Below are 20451 nucleotides of genomic sequence, written 5' to 3' on the forward strand. Positions count from 1 at the left end.
ACAAAACCTTGGAAAAAGCACTGAGACACTGATTCTACCATGATGAGTATTACACAAAGAAGTGCAGTTACTTTCTTTCACCTTGTGTTGCCCAAGGCTCTCAATTTATATTGTTGTTTTTTGTTTTGTTTTGTTTTGTTTTTAACTTCCTTGAGTGTCTTGTTTGAAAAGATTATTGAATGCAGTCCACTTAGCTATCTGTGACCCTCCACACTGAGTTATCAAAGATATCAGAGTCTAAATATATCATCTTTCTGCTTGTAAATGGTATTTTATTAGCATTAGCTTACTTTTCTCACTCATTTTTAGAAAACAATTTTAAACTTTTTTCTTTTTCAGTCATCTTTGTCAAAAGTCAGTGCTTACAGCATTGGAATTGACAACTGCTGCTGAATGTTTTTTGAGGAGATTGTGTTCTCCCCGTATACCACTTTGTGCATTTCTTATTTGCCATGGTTAATGATTTTATAGGTGAAAGCAAATGTTCAAATTCAGTATACTTTGTCTTTTTTCAGGCTTGCTTTATTTCCTCTAAGAAACTTCATAGCATTTGTCTGTGGTTGTTTTTTTTTCTGTTTGCTTTTCAACATTCTATTTTAAATCTGCTCTACATCACCGATTTTGGGGAAAACAAATAAAAAACAAATTAAAAATACAGGACTTCTTAAACTGCCTCCATACCCCTTTTCCCCCCCAAAAAATTCTAGGACTAAGTTCAGAGCGTGCTAAACCTTCCCAAAGTTCATTTTCCACAGTATCTGTAGTATCAGCTGGAGTAAGCTACATCATATATTTCTCCTTTGGACCTACTGAAGTGAAATCTCCCCAGTCCTTTAGTTAGTGTTTGTCTATATTGAATCCTTAAGTTTCATGAGGTTCACAAAACCCACAATGACTTGTATTCTCAGTACGCTGTGGTCCAACCTATGATGTTGCAATCGTGGCAACATCTCTTTTGCCACAGCAGATGCATCCCCACTATCTCCCACTCTTAACAAAACTGATATAATTCCGTAATCTCTAAAGCTGTGATTCTCCTTTGGGAAGGACTTAGGAAATGATTCCAGGTGTGTATTGTCCTTGAACCCTAGACCACACGTGGAGGTAAATGTGGCTACCCCAAGTTTTTGCAGAGCCTCCAATGGTGTATGCCTGCAGGGTACATCTTACCAGTAGATTAGGCAATGGCTCTTAGACTGCTTGGCTAATCAAAACAGATCAAATCTGTTGTTCATTCACACGAAGATACACAGCAGGACAGAGATACACAACAAGTACAGTTCTTGCCACAACATTATGATTTCCTCTTGCAAGTTGAGATTGATTTTGCATAACCCAAGTTGCACCCCCTTTAGGGCTCTGCAGGTGGACAATTCCAACTGCAGCTCTCTTTCATTATTCCTCTTATTCACCATCCTCTACTGTGAAAAGCTCATGCTTCTTATTCACCCCACCTCTCCCACATTTGACTTTTTTTTAGTGTTTAGAGCCCTGTGGAGCCCATTAGTTACCATAATTAGCTGAGGCAATGCAAGTTGTCTTTCCAATTAATAGCTTTCCTACTACTTGTCTTGTAAAACTGTGGCAGCACTTTATTTATTTATTTATTTATTGTTACAGTTTCATTTCTCACCATCTTCCTTTGATACCGTTCTGTATAACACTAAATTGGTAATCTAAGATGCTAATGGTAGTTCAGCAATGCTGTATCAAGACACCAGTCTAGTGTGTTGTGTCTAGTTTAAGTATGAACATAAAATAATAACAATTCAGGATCCGAAAGTATAAGTTCTTACTGCTTGAAATAAAAATGGAATTTAATTATGTCTTAACTCGGAGATGTTATTAGGAGAGATTATTGTATCGCTTAGAAGGGTATTTTTCAGAGTAGTAATACAGTTTGTGTAGTGAGGTTAGTACATTAAGTGCTAAGGAATACACTGCCTTTCAAACACAGACTTTTTATTTCCATCACAGAGTAACTGAGCTCCTGCATGCATTGATTACCAAGCAACAAGTAACTTTGTCCCCTCTGTTGTGTTTCTCTAGGGACCACCAGGGCCCCCAGGACCACAAGGACCACAAGTAAGTCTTTGTTTCTAAGTCATTCCTGTTGATTTTGTGTCGCTAAGGTTTATCCAAGACTCACTTGAAGGCAGTAAAATAAAGAACCACAGGCCACTCCAAAGGCTGTGCAGCACAAGACGTTTTGTGTTGGTGGAATACCACAAGAAGTTAATCTTATGCTGGATCAGCTGCCCTGAAACAATTAAACCGGTTCTAAAGCCAGATTTTATTTGCTACTGTAGTCACAGTAGCTTTCCATGAGCAGAGAAACCTGGCCATTTGTACAATATTCAATTATATCTCAGCTGAAAAAAACATGTATGAGTTAATTTTTCTGACTCACCTATGTATTTTTATTTAACATCTACCAAAAAACTTGCAAAAGAAGTGTTTGGTTTTTACTCAGTGAATGAATCAAAGTCTGTTAACACTGCTATTATGAGATTTCAATTAAAGTAACCTTTCTAAATGTTTAGGTCTATAAAAATACTTTTCAGTTCTCTAGAATTCCTGTAAGTTAAAGCTAGAGTATTACTTGCTTACATTTCTTCTGTGGCATCTGACAGAATTCTGCATCTGAAAAGCCCTTTCAGAATGTTTAAATTTAAACTTTACATTAGAAAACAGAGCTGTACTTTTTGTAACTCCTGACCTATTGTTTTTGCAGGGCAACAGAGGTCTTGGCTTCTATGGAGAAAAAGGTGAACAGGTAAATGGAAACTAGCGAATTAGTATCACTACAGAAGGACAGGTTGATATTGGTTGCTATTTATTAAGGAATCTATTTTGAATACTCTCTTAATTTGTGATTTTATTACATGACTTTAGTAGAAAAGCAAACAAGTATACCTTTGAAATTAATGATAATCTGCATAACAAATGTCATAGCTGAACTAACTTCTGCGTGTTCTGGCCTAACCGTGCTCTATTTATACCAAGACAAATCAGAGGTAACATTTCTGGAACATATGGAGCCAGACTTCTTTGTATAAAACAATAATCTTTACACTTGTTCTGGAAACATACGTGGCAAGAGCACATATCTCTTTATGTTTGATTTTCCCAACACAAAATAAATTTGTTTCTTGCCATCAATTTACTTAGAGATTTAGAACTTTATTCCTAGCAGAGTAATATCTGTATCACTCTTTTTCCCTTCATCTTCCATTCCACTCATCACCCTGTGCAGATCAACAACTTCACAGGGTATTGTAACTGTTAGTAGACGTACCTTTATGTTTTTCCTGCAGGGCTCCCCAGGTCCTCCAGGTCCACCTGGGCTTCCTACAAGAGAATTGATTGGTGTCCCCACTGACAAACACAAAGTAAGTACAGAATACTTTGCCAAAACGCAAGAAGAATTGAGAGCCCAGCACTATCAAAACTAAAATATCATAGAAATGTGCTTTTACATACAGTGCTTATAAGACATGATTAGTACTTCAAGACAAAATTGCTGCTTTCCTATGTCTTGAATCCTAAAGTATTTATGGCAGTTATGGTGGCTATTCAGAAAGCACTTCTCACAAACAATGACTAGAGGTGCCTTAGCAAACATGTTCTTTCAATTTAAATAAACCCTAGTATGCAACTACTGGCAGTCACTGACATCTGGTTCTACGAGCAGAAATACCACCTGAGAAATTGTTTAGTATCTCATTCTCTGTAATGATGAATGAAATTATCATGCTGTAAGAAACATATCTTTAGGGAAGCAACCTGAGCTGTTGTGTATGTTTATGTAAGGTGTCTCTGAGGTGTAGATGCCCATATATCTACAGTAAAGGCTTGTCCATACATGTTGGAGAAATCTTCTATGGAAAGATACAGCTTATTCGCATCTCGTATTTCTGTTGGAAACAGAAATTCTCATTCTCTACATAAACATTTTCTGTGTTGAATACTAATCCAGACCAGTAAGTAGTCCGTAGTCCCGAATTTGAAGCTATAAAGTTCACTTGGCTCATAGCATTTCTGCAGACAGATAAATAAACTGGTATGATACTTAAAGATCTAAAAATGTCTTTGATGCCAATCTGGAATTTCCTTGACTGAGGAGAGATGTCTGCATATGAACTACTTCTCTGGACGGCCTTTATAGTCAATAGAGAGATAGATACAGTGAGTTGATTTTAGGTTGTGATATGTCTTGTCCTAAAGTAATTGCTACATCTGATCAGATAATTCACAGATAAGCAGTAAGTAAATCTGAGATAAGGTGCACACCTCACACAGGCATCTTACCAACAGGTCTGGAAATATCCAAAGGTATGTTCAAATTCCTAGAGACATTTTCAGAAATATTATCAGATTTTCAAGAAAACAGACCCTCCATATGACAAGTATACCAACAGAGAGCACAAGGGTGGTGGTTTTTCTCTTGATGAACATTCTTCACTTCGTATTTAAAAAAAAAAAAAAAAAAAAAAAAAAAAAAAAAAAAAAAAAGTTATTAAAAGCTATTTTAGAAGTTATTAAAATGTGAATGCCTAAAATACCTGAACACTTTTCTGCATTTCCAGGGTGAAAGAGGAGAGCCTGGGCAAAAAGGGGAAGCTGGATTTCCAGTAAGTAAAGCTGAGAACACCAAAATCAAAAAACAAATCAGAAGTAACATTAATACATTCTTCAATGACACGATGTAGTACAATTACGGAGCAACATTACTGGGAACGCTAGTTCTGATGCTTCAGACAACCTAAACGGCAATATGATGTCTAAGAATTCCACAACACAATCCATCATTCTCTTACTGGTTAACCAAAGTAAGAGTTTCTCTTGCCTATATTTTGATTTTAGCTTTAACTATCAATAGATCTCTTTACTACTGCTGTCCTACTACATTTAAAAACTGTTAAATTCCAGTAGGTACTAATGTATGGAAATTTTATCAGAATCCTTTCTAACACATGCAGACTTTTGGCCTCATAGGTCTGCTGACTGTGAAAGTAATCCCTTGTGTTGCTGTATCGTTTAGAACTGTCAACCAAGCTTGACTGAATGTGGTTTAGTTAATTCATATGCAATCTCTATTCTGTCTAAATAGCTTTGTTATTGAGCGGTTCCTTTTTACTTCCCAGAGTGGTTTAAAATACAGCCTTCACCAATTAGGGATGCCTCAGTGGGCATTTTGCAGACCTTTATTTTCTTAGATGGTCTAGTCAACTTCCCAGTGAGGTTATGGGAGAAGGCTGCAGTCTGAATCCTGAATCCTGCTGCAGTTCCTATTCAGTTCTTCTGCCCTTGGAATTTTGCCACGACTCTATTAAGAAAACTGCTGATTTCTGTCCTGATGTAACAGAGTGGGATGTTTCTCCCTTTTTTTCTGATAGTACCATGTTTATGTTTGCCACAAAGCTCTCTCGAGCTACAGTTAGGGCATAAGCTGGATTGCGTACTTTTGGTCATATAGCTGAACAATTGATTTGGCTTATGTTTAAAGTCACAGCTGCAAAAGAAATACAGAAGGAGAAGATAAGAGGGAAAACCTGTCCACTCCCTAGTGCCCTGGTCATGTTATTGTAATGAAGAAAGCACGTTACAGTCTACTTTAAGGATGTTAGTTCTCTTACATGCAAATATAATAAAATCATACATGTGTTGAGATGTTATCTTCTATTTAGCTTCCATGAAGTGTTTTTTTGTTTTATTTTGGGTGGTTTTTTTGCACATCATGTAGAAATATATTGAACTGACTGTAATATTTCCTAGGGTGTGCTTCTCTTTGCTCCTGAAAAAGGTGAAGAAGGGGTAATGGGCTTCCCAGGACAAAGGGTAAGTTGCTAATTGAAGGTAAAATTGTGCTGCTCAATATACAAGTCCAAGCTGAGACTTTGTCTTTAGGAGCAAAACACAGAGAAATAAGCCACAGAAATGAGAACAGTTCTTCCCATGTCTTCCAAGTTGTGACCAGCTTTGAATTCCCTGATATGGGAAGGGAAAAACGACATTTTGAAATGGTAACAGGAGATGGGCCCCACATGACTCACCACCATCTATCCTCAATGGGAAGCATCCCGCATCATTCACCCAAAGTTATGCTCATCTACCACTTCTCCTCCTCTGGTCTACAACATGGACTTCGTTTCACTGTTTCCACCTTAACCCTCTTTAGACTGTGGTTAACAAACTCAAGTTTGACTCTGCTGTTACCTGTAGCATGTATTAGTGCTTTCTGGGGGCATTGTTTCTAAAGAGTATAAGTGGAGTAACAGTAGTCAGCAAACATTTTTTGAACATCTCAGGCACTTTTAAAAGCTTAACATCTTCATGGTCTATTTACAATCAATTGATTAAGAAGATGATAAAAATTAAATACCAGATTAAATTTTAGATCTTTTCTATTTGTGTCATGCATTAATCATATTGAAAAAGTACCTGAATTCTGAGTGTAAGATTTACAGCTTCAAAATAATTGCCACATTTATTTTACCTAAGAAATGGAGAATTTATTATTATGTCATTTCTTGTTTTACTAACTTTAATGTGCTTTCATAGGGACTGCCTGGTAATGATGGTTTTCCAGGACTCAGTGGAGAAAGAGTAAGTATTTCGTACAACTGTTGTTTCCAACACACATGTAGGCAATCTGTCTGAAAAGAAGACTGCAGAAAACAAACTCGGCATACAATTACACCGACTGTAGTCTAACAAGCATCATCTGGATTAAAATATCATTGTAATTTTGGTTCAGTTCATTTCCTCATGAGTGTGAAAAAAAAAGCAGTTCTCCAATTAAAGCCTGCTTTACCATTTCAACATGACCATGTTTTAAAAACATCATGAGCTGTCATTTTCATTGTTCCTGTTATTACTGCCATGGTTCCATGGTTTCTGTAATTTTCTTCCCATGTGCAGAAAGTTCTTATTTTGAAAAGCTTTCTGCAAACATGGTTAAGATCTGTGTCTGTGCTGCATTTTGGATATCTAGTAAAAAAAAAAAAAAAAAAAAAAAGGAAAATGGTAAATACACCAGTTAAATCTCTGTCCCCATGGAAACACACCCAAATATTTAAAATTGCATTTTGTCAGACCAGGAAGAGCTCATAGTTTATGCTTAGAAAAGGGCCTTTTCAATTAGCATTAGCAATTAGTTCCGTGAGATATTCAGATAACTATGGGATGTATGACTTTTCCACGCTCCGCCATTTTTAACTGGTTTACAGATTTGACTTTCCACCAAGGCATGGCAGTAATAACATGAAACACGAGGGATTTAAAGTACAAGAAGCATGAAAAGTACACACTTGTGCAGCTCTTGAATTGATGACAAAACCTGGTGGTGTGGAAGGGAATCCGCTATCCAAAATACATACATGGAGAGAGTGATGCAAAGTCCATTAAAGCCAAACGATTGACCTCAACTTAGGTTCATGCTCTGGTGAGAAATGTTCAGTGGCTTCCATTTATTGAAAGCGAGTTTTGGCAACAGCTTAAGTGAAATAGGTATTGAATTGGACAAGTATGAAGGGGAATAAGCTGTTCGATTTGCTGCTATTCATGATTAATGCTTCTCTATAGTTTTTTCAACGATTTGATTCTTAAGGAGTGGATAGTTGCCCTGTCTGCCTGCATTGGATAAGTAGTTCTTAATCAGAAAGATTCTGGCTTCACTTCTAGACCGCCAGCTCCACCTAGTGTAAAGAGATTTCATGCTTAGTACTTAACACTTTTTCTCAGGCTTTGTCATGTAGGTGCCACTGATGCACGCAGTTCAGTCTGTGGTATCTTGCTGAGAGCTGTGGAATTTCGAGGGCTTTAAAATTGTGTAAATGTCTTCTAGAGCCCACTACAAAAATACACGCTCCGTGTAGGAGTTGCTCCTACTGTGAAATTCAGGAGGTGCTGCTTTAAATCTTAACTAGTGTGAATTCTACAAACCTTCTGGCTTTAGTGAAAATACTTTTAGTTGGTATCAGTTAAAGGATCTAGCCACTGTTTTCCACTAAAAGCTCACTTTCTTAACACTAGCCCTTTTTCAGAGTACATATGAGTATTTTCTATAGAGAGCAAAGGTTCCCAAAAATAATTAAGTAAAATATCAGCAGCACAAGAGCCCGTGTCACAGCTGGTCCCTCCTGCCTTTGACGAGAGGTAGATTTGGTCTAACAGATGGAACACTGAAGCACGAGAAGACTTAATGGCATTGCCTGAACTGCTACACACCAGGGAAACAAACTGCCCAGCTCTATTACACACTTCTCACTGTTATACCAGAGGAAGCTGGCTGCTGCAGACAGTGAATTTTATTGTCTCTCTACTAAAGGAAACATCAACCATTTCATAGTATCATAGTATCATAGTATCGTGCGAGTTGGAAGGGACCTTAGAGATCATCGAGTCCAACTCCCGGGATTCGAGCCCTCTAGTGTAGCATAGCGGCACTTCTACCGCTTGCGCCACAGGGGGGATTCGAACCCAGGCCTCTGGTGTTGCAAGCGGCGGTTCTAACACCGTGCGCCACCGGGGGCACACATCAACCATTTCTATGTGTATTACAGGGTTTTCCAGGATTTGATGGCCAACCAGGTCAATACGGTCCTAGAGGAGGCAAGGTATTGCTTTACTTCCATTTGCTAGAAGTGATAATCCAGGTGTAATTTTTCTTTTTCTTCTTTGTGATGTAGTAGCAATCAAAGTGTTCCTTGTTACTGTAGAACCAGATATGTTGCTTATTAACTGAAATGGCTCACATTTCTTGAAAGTAGTGTCAGTGGAATTTTGTTTCTTCGTGTTTCATGAGCTTTTGTTTCCATTCTAAAAGAAATTCTGCAGAATAATATGCTTAGATATGATGCTTCAACTTCTGTTAACAGGGGGAGCAGGGTGAGATGGGTCCTCCAGGACCACCTGCCTACGTTCCTTACCGCATTCCAAGAAAAGGTATGTCTCCTTTGCTTAGACTGCATATCTTAGCCAGGTTTTTTATCACCTGCTACATAGATCAAAAGCATTAAAGCCAGAGAATTCAACTCCTTCAAAAATGATGGACTGCTAAACTCTTCCAAAAGGTATAACAAAAGAGTGCCCAGGTTACCTTTTTACAGGCAGACAGTTTCTTTGTCTCTCCTGCTGAAGTCAGATTGCTGTACAAAAAGCATTCATACATTCCTGAGTTCACAGAGAAAATAATAATAATAATAAAAATTAGAAAATAAAAATAAAGTGTCCAGTGAAAAGAAGAAAGGGAGAGTCTGTGTGTCCTCGGCCTTATTTCATAGTCTCCAGATAAAATGCAGAGACTTTTTGTAGTGCTCACAGCCAGTTGCCCTGCAGGGCTGTGATGGATCTGCTTGGCCAGACTAGAAACACACAAAATGTGATAAAAGTTTGCAAAGGCCAAAACTTCCAAGGAAAGCACTAACGAGAAGGATAATCACTTGCTGTTGCTCCATGCTGCATTCTTACACCATGGAGTTTTCTAATCCTATTGAATGCAAAAGCATCTGGCAATAGTGAATAGTTCTCTTCCTCCTGGAGAAAATGGATAAACATGCAAAGTCACTGAGAATACCTGTCAAGCCTTTAGGAGCAGGAGAGGCTCTGTGGAGAGAAGAGGAAGCAGGCGGGTTGATGGAATATCCCGTGCCTTTGACAAAAGGACAGTACTTTCCTTAATGCAATAGTTGGGCCAAGGTAGATGCTTCTGGTACTGCAGAAGCAGAGCAAAGCTCTTATTTCACACATTGTTATAATGGCAAATTCTTCTAGGGAAAAGGAGGGGTTCTCTTCAGAAAGCTCATCAGAAGTGTAGTTCAAGGAGCATACTGGAAAGAGTTAGGAGATTTTCTTCCTGGGCTCAGTGGCTCTACACCATTCCTGTTCCAGGGTATTCTCGGCTTCCAGATATTAAGACTTTACAGAAATCTCTCTGATACACCTGTTTATTCACACTAAGACAGCATGAAGTACCACATTTCTGAATTTCTAAAGGTGCCTTTAAGAAATAAGGGTGAATTGTAATATTCCAAAGCAGGTGAAGTTCCTACTTTAAGCATTTTAGGAGTTATGCAATCTGCAGAATACCACAGGTCATCACTTATGGGTCACAAACAGCATCACACCAACATGTTTTGTGGTATTGGGGTTGTCTTTCAGGTCTAAGAGGTGACCCAGGCTTTCCAGGTGCTTCTGGACCACGGGGAGAACCAGGAGAGCAGGGTGATCGTGGGCTGCCTGGTATTCCAGGATTCTCTGATGGTAATATCCCAGTAACACTTGTTCCAGCAATTTTACAAGTTTTACCTGATATGAGATTGAGAAAATGCAGTTGGTGAAATATGCAGTGCAGTGTAGTAAATAACTAACTGTTGTAGCAAAAACTGAAAGGTGCATTTTACTTGCCTGCTTTGGCCCCAGTGAGTCTTTGCAAAACAACTAAGGTGGAGATGACAGCAGAGCCTTCCTTCAGGACCAACTGTTGATTTGCTCAAGTGAAAAGTGCAGTTACAGTTTTTGTTATACACTAAAATGTCTCAATTTTCCCCTGCTTGCTACATGCAAGTATAGGAACAGTCCCTTCTGTTACCTTACAGCTCTTTGTGCAGTACTGATAAGAAATTGTTCTGAGTTTCTTCTCTGGTTTTGTTTCAGGAGATGCAGATAAGCCAGGATTACCTGGAGAAATAGGACCAAAAGGTGAAAAAGGTGAAGAAGGATCTCCTGCTTATCAAGCAGGTCCTCCTGGGTTTCCAGGTAGACATGGCGAACCAGGACTCCGTGGTCCACCTGGTCCCCCTGGAGTTCCAGGTAAGTGCAAGAAGAGGTGGTGAGAACTCTGGAGCATTGTTGCTTATTTTAAAGATAACAGTTGGTAAGACAAAGTGAAAAAGTAGATTGAGGGAATGAAACAGAGTGGATGGTGGAAAGGCAGGTTGGATAGAAGTGATGGACACTCATGAGTGAAAGAAGGGTTTGCATGACTTTCAGACATTCCTGGCAAAATCTGAGAAAGAAGTCTGTTTGGGGCTGGTGGAGAGATATGGGCATTCTGTTCTTAGACCTGCATTCTTCTCTGGTAAAAATAATTCTCACTGCTCAAGTTGCAAATGAATTACATGTACTATGGGAAGAGTTTCCCAGTAAGTGTGCTAGACTGAGAAGGGTCTGGCATGAAGGACACTGACCGTATATGTTGAATTTAGCAAACAAAGGTTAAAATGGTAAGTTGTGGAAAAACATTTTTTTCTGTCTCCCCAGTCCAAGGGCGCTAACATTCTAAAAGAAGTCTTACAAAGGGTCATCCAGATGGTTAGGGAACTGAAGCAGAAGTCATAGATAGAATGGGTGGTTGTGAGAGCTGGGTTTCTTCCTTAGCCTGAAGAAGGAAAAAGCTATCTTCATGTAGCTCTCGTTCAGGAGGTCCTGAAACAGAACCAGACACACTGGCTGAGGAGTACAAGTGGCAGGGGAAGAAGTTCATAAGCTGCAACAAGGGAAATTCTACTCAGATGATACATCCATGAGGTGGATACATCCACCTTTTCACTCTGAAGGTGGTCAGATGCTTGACAGTTTGCTCAGAGTGGTTGTATACTTTTCATCTTTGGGGATACTCAGTACTCAGGTGAACAAGGCCCGCAGAGCCTGGTGTAATTTTGAGGTTAGCCCTGTTTGGAGAAGAACATCGGACTAGGTGCTTTCCAGAGGCCACTTCTAAGACTGTGCTTTATCTCTGAAATGCACCACACAACAGTGCAAGAGCAGGAGTGGAGAAAAGGACTACAGGAAGTAATCCAGAGCAGGTGGTCTGTGGTATTGCAAATTGTGTTGGGCTGAGAGTTAAAAACAAAGGAATTCGGGGTGAAAGGAAAAGAAGCAATGAGGAATAGGAGGCCGTAACTAGAAGTTTCAAAGGTCATGTCCATAGTAGCAGACTTAGGTTCTGGGGCTGTGTATGTGTCAAGGCCGTGTCCTGTAACCATACCAAAATAAGACATGAGACATTCCCTCATGCTGGTTTCCAGACTAGGAAATCCACATGCTCCAGCCAGTTGCTGGTCACTGGAGTTCTGCAGTCATGGCCAGAGGGAGCAACAATCCAGGAAAGCTGGTCTGGGGGGACCTTCAATGCTGAGAAATAGAAAAGATTATTTCTTTGCTAGCAGACAAAAGCAAGTAAGGCTTAGAAATGCAGAGACAAACAAATGGACCTTCTGTAATAGTTGGCTGTACCAGTAAAAAGAGAGAGGAAGATGAAGTATGGGTAACTAAGACAGTAGAGGGATTGTTAACATGCAAATGGAAGTTACTGAGAATGGGTTTGGGAAGCTGTGAGGAAGGGAAGAAACAACAAGAAAAGAGGATTTCATAACAGCTGAGTTAGACAGCGGGTGACTTTAAGAGAAACAATAAAGGGCAGATACAGTCCAAATTGAATAGAGTGGAAAGAGAAGAAGACAATCTACAGCACATTATTTTCTTTCTCTATTGCACTTATAGGTTCTCTCTTTGGACTAAAAGGACAGGAAGGGACACCAGGTAGACCTGGTGCGCAAGGTTTTCCTGGGCCAAGAGGAGAAAGAGGACCTAAAGGTAGGTTATAATAAATAACTCAAAAGATTATCTGCTGTTAAGCATTGTGTAAAACTTCCATTGTTCTAGGTTTTAATGAAGTCTAATTGTGATATACTCAGGGACCAGTGAATTTGATCTGAGGCTAACACAACAAGTAAACACCAGTTTAGTTTCTTAAAAGGAAAAAAGTGACTCTCTCAAATACTTGAGGGATATATGTGTGTATAAAGGGTACAGTTGGAAGTGTTTGTTGTGACAGTTTTCTATCCACTTCCCTAGGCGAAGAAGGTGACTGCAGCAAATGCCTACTGAGTGATGAACTCAGAAGGGGCTCTACCGGCCCCCGTGGTCCTCCTGGTTTTCCAGGAACCCCTGGCCAGCCTGGAAGAAAAGGAGAACCTGGTGATCAAGGTCCACATGGTATTCCTGGCTACGCTGGAGCAAAAGTAAGATACTTGTTTCTTTAATGCATGGTTTTGTACATCTACTACAAATACAAACCAGCTATTCTCCATGAGAAAAAAAATAATAATGAAAAGTACAGTTTATTTTCTTCTGTACCACTTCCATAGTTTTCAGATTGCTACAAAATACCAAGAGCTAAAAGTTGCTAAGATGGCAATGAAAGTAGTTTACTATTGGAAGAGCAAAATATTTCCACATAATCAAAAATGCTCTTCCAATTTAAACAAAGCTATTTCAGCAAAACTACAGCACTGATTACGAAGGGAAACAATTTCATTTGCTCCTTCAAATTGTTTCTAATAAGGGGCAAATGTCAAATATTAAATGTAAGATTCTTGCTTATAAATACATAACTTTTTCCTAAAAACCACTATCAGCAACCCTGATAAGAGTGTTTTGCTAATAATTACTCACTAGTTATTTACTGCTAAAGGTGCTATATTTTGTGTTTAATTTTGGTTAAGTTTTACAAGTTCTGCAGGTTTGGGGTTTTTTTGCCTTTGTAATGAATAATTCTATTATTTTCATCCCAGAATTTAAGTTACTGTAGACTTAAGACAGATACAGAATCATAAAAATCACAAGGTTGGAAAGAATCTACAAGATCATCCAGTCCAACCGTCCTCCCTTTACCATACCTACAGAAAAACACTAAGCCATATCTCCTAGCTCCCTGTCCAGACTCCTCTTGAACACTGCCAGGGATGATGACTCCACCACCTCCCTGGGCAGCCATTCCAGTGCCTGACCACTCTCTGAGAGAAAAAGTTCCTTCTTATGTCCAGTCTAAACCTCCTCTGATACAACTTGTGGCATTTCCTCAGGTCCTGTTTGTTGCCTGGGAGAAAAGGCCAAGCCCCTCCTCATCACAACTTCCCTTCAGGAAGTTGTAGAGTGCAATGAGGTCTCCCCTGAGCCTCCTCTTATCCAGGCTAAACAATCCCAGCTCTTTGAGCCACTCCTCATAAGACTTGTGCTCCAGACCCCTCACAAGTTTCATTGCCCTTCTCTGAACACGTTCCGGGGCTTCAATGTCTTTCTTGTAGTGAGGAACTCAAAACATATAGACATGTCATATCATAGTAGAATTCTCAGCAGCAAAGCCCTGACTTTATCTCAGCTTTTGGTCTTCCACAAATTCACCATAAAACAAATTACTTTAATTATTCTTAGTCCATATTCTTAGCAGAAGTGAGTCCATAATTTTCTTAACTCATTCAACAAGTTACCTTTATGGAAAATCACTATATCAGATCTATGTGAAAAAAAATTAACCCCAGCAATTGGCATTCTTTTCTGTGGAGGAAGAGAAATTAGAAGTAGCTCTAAACCATTTTGAAAACATATGTGTGCTGCATTGCATTTAAACCTAGAAAGCAACAAATAACAAAATGAACATAATACAGTGCGGTGCTATCACTGAAACATTCTGCAGTTATATAGCCAGTGACATAATTCAGTATTATATTGAGTTCTTGAGATTTCTTTTGGCCTATAAAAAGCATTGTCCAAAAGAAGAATCTCTACAGGGATATATAGATGTGGCTTCACTGAAATGCAGGAGGTAAACACGGGCAGGTAAAATAGCATCCTTTCACTCAAATTTGGTCTCCCACATTAGACTTGCAGAAGCGTGAAACTATATTCTTGAGATGGCCTTCCATTTCCACACATCCTTTTCACCTAAGAAATGCTTGGAAAGTGTTGATGAAAGACAGTGATGGAAAAGAAAACAAATTAAGTAATTTATGGCAAAGGAGCATTTCAGACAAAAAATAAATGAATCAAGCATCCTCTTCATTTATTGTGTGCCTTGAAATTCAGTAAGAGGAAGATAGGGAAAACATATGTGACTTCTATTTTAGTGTGCATGAATATTTTTCAGAACTTAAGCTAACTGAGTTAAAACAGTCAGAGCTAAATGAACCTGTAATGTCGAGCTCTTGGCATCTCCCTTGCATTCAGTCCAGTGACTCCCTTGCATTCTTGTGGAAGCTAGTAGTGCCATTTTCAGCTAGGCTGTTGAGGAGAATTGTGCACTGTACCGAGGAATGCCGAAGTTTTATCCTTAGCTTCATCACAGCTTACCTTAGCAAGAGAGGAAATCTCCCTCCTTGGCCAGACAAGGCCCTGAGCAACCTTCTGTAGTTCTGAGCAGCAGGTTGGAGTGGGGACCTCCAGCTGTCCCTTTCAACCAAAACCTCTCCTATGGGACTGTGGTTTGGGTAGTTCACTGTAGTAGTTCACTTAATCACTCTGAGACTAAGTCCCTTCCTCTCATAAATGAAGAAAATACTGCTTTTCAACCTTACAATGGTGCTGTGAATCACAATCCATTGCCAGCCATGCAGCTGTCATCTCTTTTAGACTGGGAAGGAGAAAATGCAGGTAAATATAACCCAGAGTTTTGTTACCATGGTGCCAAAGTGTTGCTTACGGCAATTTCCTTACTAGCAAATAGTAAATAATTTACTACATCTTCACTGATGCAGTTTTCCAGCTGTAGTCATCTACAGGACTTGATCTAATGATAAATCACAGATCTCCCAATGTTGTCCTTGTCTAGAAGCACCCCTACCACGCCATCTGGGCACTGTCCTAGTTAGAGCAAGTTAATAAGGACACAAATCTGGATAATTATTTAAGTGTGTTTATTTTGTGTTCTTGTTTTTGGTTCTGTTTTTTGTTTGTTTGTTTTTTCTGATTTGTATAATGCCAGGGACAATCAGGCCAAGAAGGACTTCCTGGACCAAAAGGAGAAAAGGGAGATTCTATATACATAACTACTAAAGGTAGAGTAAAACTTCGTGTCATGTGTATTTTCCTATTATTTATACCTTTTGTGAGAGAGTAGTTTCCCAATGAAAGGTCTGCTTTAGGCACCAAAGGAATCCGAGGAGATCCCGGACTTCCTGGTATCAGAGGGGAAGATGGTTTCCCAGGCAGAGATGGATTAGATGGTTTACCAGGACTTCCCGGCCTTCCGGTAAGTAGCACATTTTAAGAAGGGATGAAAGGACGACCCAGGAAACTGCCGACCTGTCAGCCTTACTTCTGTGCCGGGGAAGATCATGGAAACGATCCTCCTGGAAGCTTTGCTAAGGCACATGGGATACAAGCAGGTGATACAAGACAACGAGCATGGCTTCACCGAGGTCAGGTCCTGTCTGAACAGCCTAGTGGCCTTCTATGATGGCATGACTCCATCAGTGCACAAGGGAAGAGCCATTGGCATCACAATTGGACTTCTGTAAGGCCTTTGACACAGTCTCCCACAACATCCAACATCCTTCTGTCCAAGTTGGAAATATAGCTAAACCGTTTCCACCACACTCAGTTACTAATGCATTTAATTCTGAAGATTAATGAACATCAGGCCGCCCTTCACACACAGATGGTGATGCACAACTAAACTGGCCTTGCTGATTATTGATATACCAAATATCAATTTTACCCTCAGATTTTTTAGAACCACCTTACACTTTTATTTCAATTTTATTTAAACAAATAAGTAGTAATGTATAACCCATTTAGGACAATTTTATATAAGTGGTTTAGTTATGATAATTAGTGGTTTATTATCTAGCCTTGTGTAAGACATTTTATGGGGGAGTTAACAGTTTCCACCCCCAAAATGTGGGTCACATCATTATTTATGTGCTTGATGATATCTCATCACCCATCACAAATGTTGTTTTGCACCACTGGGTTGCTCTTGCATCATATATGAGGATGGACCAGAGCTTTGTCATAAAGTGCGGACCACAAGGGGTTTTACTACCAGTAAAAATGGTACTGCTTATTAAATCTGTGGATGGGAACATTTTCTGGAGATGTTCTAAAGATGTTGATTTAATATTGCAGTAACATCACCAGAGTAACAGAGCAAGAAAAATCTGCCCATTTGGGCACAATTTTATGTCAGCTTCTGTCAAGATCTAAGGACTAAATGCCACACCAGAACTAACTTTCACATGCCTCTAGTGATGTGTTTGCTTTCCCCTATATCCACTCACAGCATTTCAGAAAGGGTAGTAAGGCAGTGCCACAGCAGTGATTCATATTTCCCATATGCTCTTCATTGGCCAGCATTTTTAGGGGAATGCTCCCTCTAAGAGCATTTCTCTCATGCCTTTTCTGCTGTGGGGATCTAAGTTAATGTCTGATTATTCCAAATATATCATATTTGCAATTTTGCTTTAAAAAGCTGGGATACAGTACATGAGGAATAGCTGCCTATAAGATGTTGCTCATGAGAGTAGTTGAACCCTTTGAGTTTTGTTTCTTTCACAGCAAAGGCAGAAGTATATTCATTTCCCAATTCCCACAGGGTGATGGTATCAGAGGTCTCCCTGGGGATCCTGGTTATCCAGGAGAATTGGGCCCAAAGGGCTTTCCAGGAGAAACAGGCCTGCCAGGTGGAGGATTTTCTGGCCCAAAAGGATACCGGGGTCCTCCAGGTGACCATGGAACAGATGGAATCCCTGGGCCTCCAGGTCTGCCTGGTCTACCAGGAGAGCCTGGCCAACTAGGTAAGAACAATTTCTCTGTCTTATATCAAATCTCTGGGAGATCATTACTGAATTGTGCATACAGTATCTGTTCAGAAACAGTGTTGAAAAGGTAGCGTTTGGTGGAGGATTATATGAGTAAAATGGATTCTCTTCACTAAATGTCCAGAAGTCTTTTTTAAAAAGTATTTTCATTTGAGGTATTGAAATAGCATCAGGGAATGTCTTGGTGTCAGCGGTTCAAATCTTTTGTATTTTAAGCAACTGCAGGGAATGGAGCGATGTTCTGCCTTTAGATTGCTTACAGGTGGTTTTCTCTGTTCTTCTTCATCCAACTTCTTTTAGTTGAGCGGAGAATATCATTTATCTGCCCTTTAGAGCTCCTTGTGGTATCTTTGCAGCTATCTGAGCCCCTTCTTGCATAAGATTGCCAGAGTTGCACTCAAGAAAGCTCAGACTCAGAGGATTTTTCTTACATTCAGGATGCATAGCAGAATACATAAGCCAAAACAGGCACCTGTCAAACCCACGCAGTACATATGACACATAGGCTCCTAGTGCAGACATAATTACACTCCAGGCTGTAATTAATATATGGATAGGGTTCAAATGTTTTTGTCGTACATGATTTCTCCAGTGTATAATGCGTAAGATAACATATATCTGATGGTCTAATAGATGTTTTGTTGAGAAATGAAAGCTTTTTAGATTTTTCTCTTAACTGATAACTACCTTTTCCTGTTCTTTGCTCAGACTGTGGGCAGGTGATTGAAGATTTTCCTAGGGGAGATGCAACTGATCCAATATGGTCAGGTACTGAACATACAAATGGCTTGAACGTACTTTAACATTAAGTCTTACGCGGCTGTTATGACTTCACACTTCATCTCTTTCTGATGACTGCTTTGAATGCTATTAATTGTAAACTATTTAAACTTCAGGTCCCAAATAACCATGCATATACATTACGTAGCTCTAAAGTGATTGAATTGAACTGAGTGTTTTCTAAAAGTCTTTGAGTTTTACCTCTGCAATCCAGAAGTTCTTTGTTTAATCACTCCTGAGTGTTTATTGTGATAAAAGAATTATTACCATGCAAACTATAGCAACTGAGCCAGAAATGAAGTTCCAAAGAGAATGGAAGAAACTTCTAGAAGAACTCTGAGTGAAGAGTTTTAGAGCAATCTGACACATAAAAAATAAGGACCTTCAATTGTACCAAAATTTGACTTATTTGGTGGTATAAATTGCCTGTGGGAAAACAGAGGATCTCTCTAATTCTGATAATACAGCTGACCATGACTTTGAAATAGCCTTCCCACACCATCCTAGCTAAAGAAACCACCATTGTAGTCTACATAAAATAGGTGGAAGAATGGTTCTTGATTAATTTACTGGGGTGAAGCTCTACATGAGTGGCCCCCAGAGAATGCCACCCATCATCAGTGTTGCCTTGTTGTTGGTTCTTTTAATGAAGAATAAAACTTCTAAAATTGGGATTTCTCCTGTTGATTTCATTCACCTGCTTTAACAGTGTTATCTTTGCTGCAGGCACAGAGCTGATGAATGGCAGCATGTAAGCACATATGCTGTGACTAAACATCTTTCTTGGCAGGTGGAGGCTGTGTGAGGCCACCAAAGGGATCTCAAGGCAAGCCAGGGCTGCCAGGAGCCACAGGTAATGTTTTGCTTTCACCTTTTTTTTCACACATACACTATGTTTTGAGAGATCTTGTCAACTCTAATTCAGTTGCAACTTAGTGGACTGTGTGTTGTAAGAAGACAGTGAGAGTTGACTTGAAACAGGCAGAGGTCTAAGCAGCATGCAGCCTTGGTGGTTGCACTGCTTCTGAATCAAAGAATCATAGAATATCCTGAGTTGGAAGGGACCTACAAACATCATCAAGTTTAACTCACAGCTCCATACCCAAAAATCAAATCCTGTGTCTGAGTATTGTCCAAATGCTTTCTGAACTCTGGCAGGACCTGTATAGTTCCTGTTGAGTAAGATGCTTTTTTTCTGTAAAACATGCAAATAAAATGCTTGCAAAATTAACACATATAAAATAAAACCTTTTTCTTACTACTGTTTGGCACAGTGTGTTAACACCAACTAGCATCACGTAGTGAGTTACTGAAATATGTGGTAAGCAGTGGCTGCATTCTCCATCTGCTCCTTTCTTTCTCTAACATGGCTTTTTAATTAGAACGAGAATGAGCAGAATGAATGAAAGTCAGTTATTACAGATGGGAAACAAAACAAAGATGCCATTTAGGTAAGAGTAGTGTTAGAATCTGTTGTTGAGTCTTAAAAACCTAGGATTTTTCCTTTTTATTGCTTTCTGAGAAGTTATTGTTCATATAAAGGAGAGAACAATAGTCCTGTACTGCACTCAGAAAATGCTTTTCATGTTGCACAGGCTTTTTATGTGCTTTTTAATTCTGGCCTTTGAAAGGTTTCTGTATCTGCTTCACCAAAAAACTAACAAACAAAAAGTCCAGCAGCTACAATGGCAAAAATTGATGGCTAAACAACAGAAATTCTGAAAACTGAGTGTCAAAATTCAAGTGATATTTTCTTTTTTGTTATAATTAGAAGCGGTGAGAAACTTACTTTCAGTCTAATAAACTGAACTGTAATTCATGATGATGCTAAGCAACAGCACTTAAAATTTTAAAGCATGTTGCTGACCTTCAGAACTGAGCTGGGAACTGAAAGAGTGCAGGGAGCTGGGGAGTAGAGAAAAACAAAGCATTGCGTGAGGGTTGTTTTAAAGGAACTTCAACCAAAAATCTGGATCTTGGAATGCAATTAATTGATGAGACTCATGTAATAAAGGTATTGCATGAAAATGTATGTGAATAATACAGTTTTATAAACATAAAAGAATCC

At 39.2% G+C, this 20451-nt stretch overlaps 1 protein-coding gene across 2 annotated transcripts in view; it reads left to right on the forward strand.

Moving 5' to 3' along the window:
- COL4A2 (collagen type IV alpha 2 chain) overlaps positions 1-20451 on the forward strand; it is a 135315-nt gene that overhangs the window by 91471 nt on the left and 23393 nt on the right. For both annotated transcript variants that reach the window (XM_072342918.1, XM_072342927.1), the window contains exons 11-27: positions 2050-2085; positions 2735-2776; positions 3318-3392; positions 4590-4634; positions 5779-5841; positions 6565-6609; positions 8568-8621; positions 8883-8949; positions 10165-10266; positions 10660-10815; positions 12508-12600; positions 12862-13028; positions 15767-15839; positions 15927-16033; positions 17378-17579; positions 18312-18371; positions 19174-19236. In XM_072342918.1, coding sequence (XP_072199019.1) covers positions 2050-2085; positions 2735-2776; positions 3318-3392; positions 4590-4634; positions 5779-5841; positions 6565-6609; positions 8568-8621; positions 8883-8949; positions 10165-10266; positions 10660-10815; positions 12508-12600; positions 12862-13028; positions 15767-15839; positions 15927-16033; positions 17378-17579; positions 18312-18371; positions 19174-19236 — 1450 coding nt within the window. The remainder of the gene's footprint in view (positions 1-2049; positions 2086-2734; positions 2777-3317; positions 3393-4589; positions 4635-5778; positions 5842-6564; positions 6610-8567; positions 8622-8882; positions 8950-10164; positions 10267-10659; positions 10816-12507; positions 12601-12861; positions 13029-15766; positions 15840-15926; positions 16034-17377; positions 17580-18311; positions 18372-19173; positions 19237-20451) is intronic.

Source organism: Excalfactoria chinensis, chromosome 1 (genome assembly GCF_039878825.1).
Source record: "Excalfactoria chinensis isolate bCotChi1 chromosome 1, bCotChi1.hap2, whole genome shotgun sequence".
Lineage (NCBI taxonomy): Eukaryota > Metazoa > Chordata > Aves > Galliformes > Phasianidae > Excalfactoria > Excalfactoria chinensis.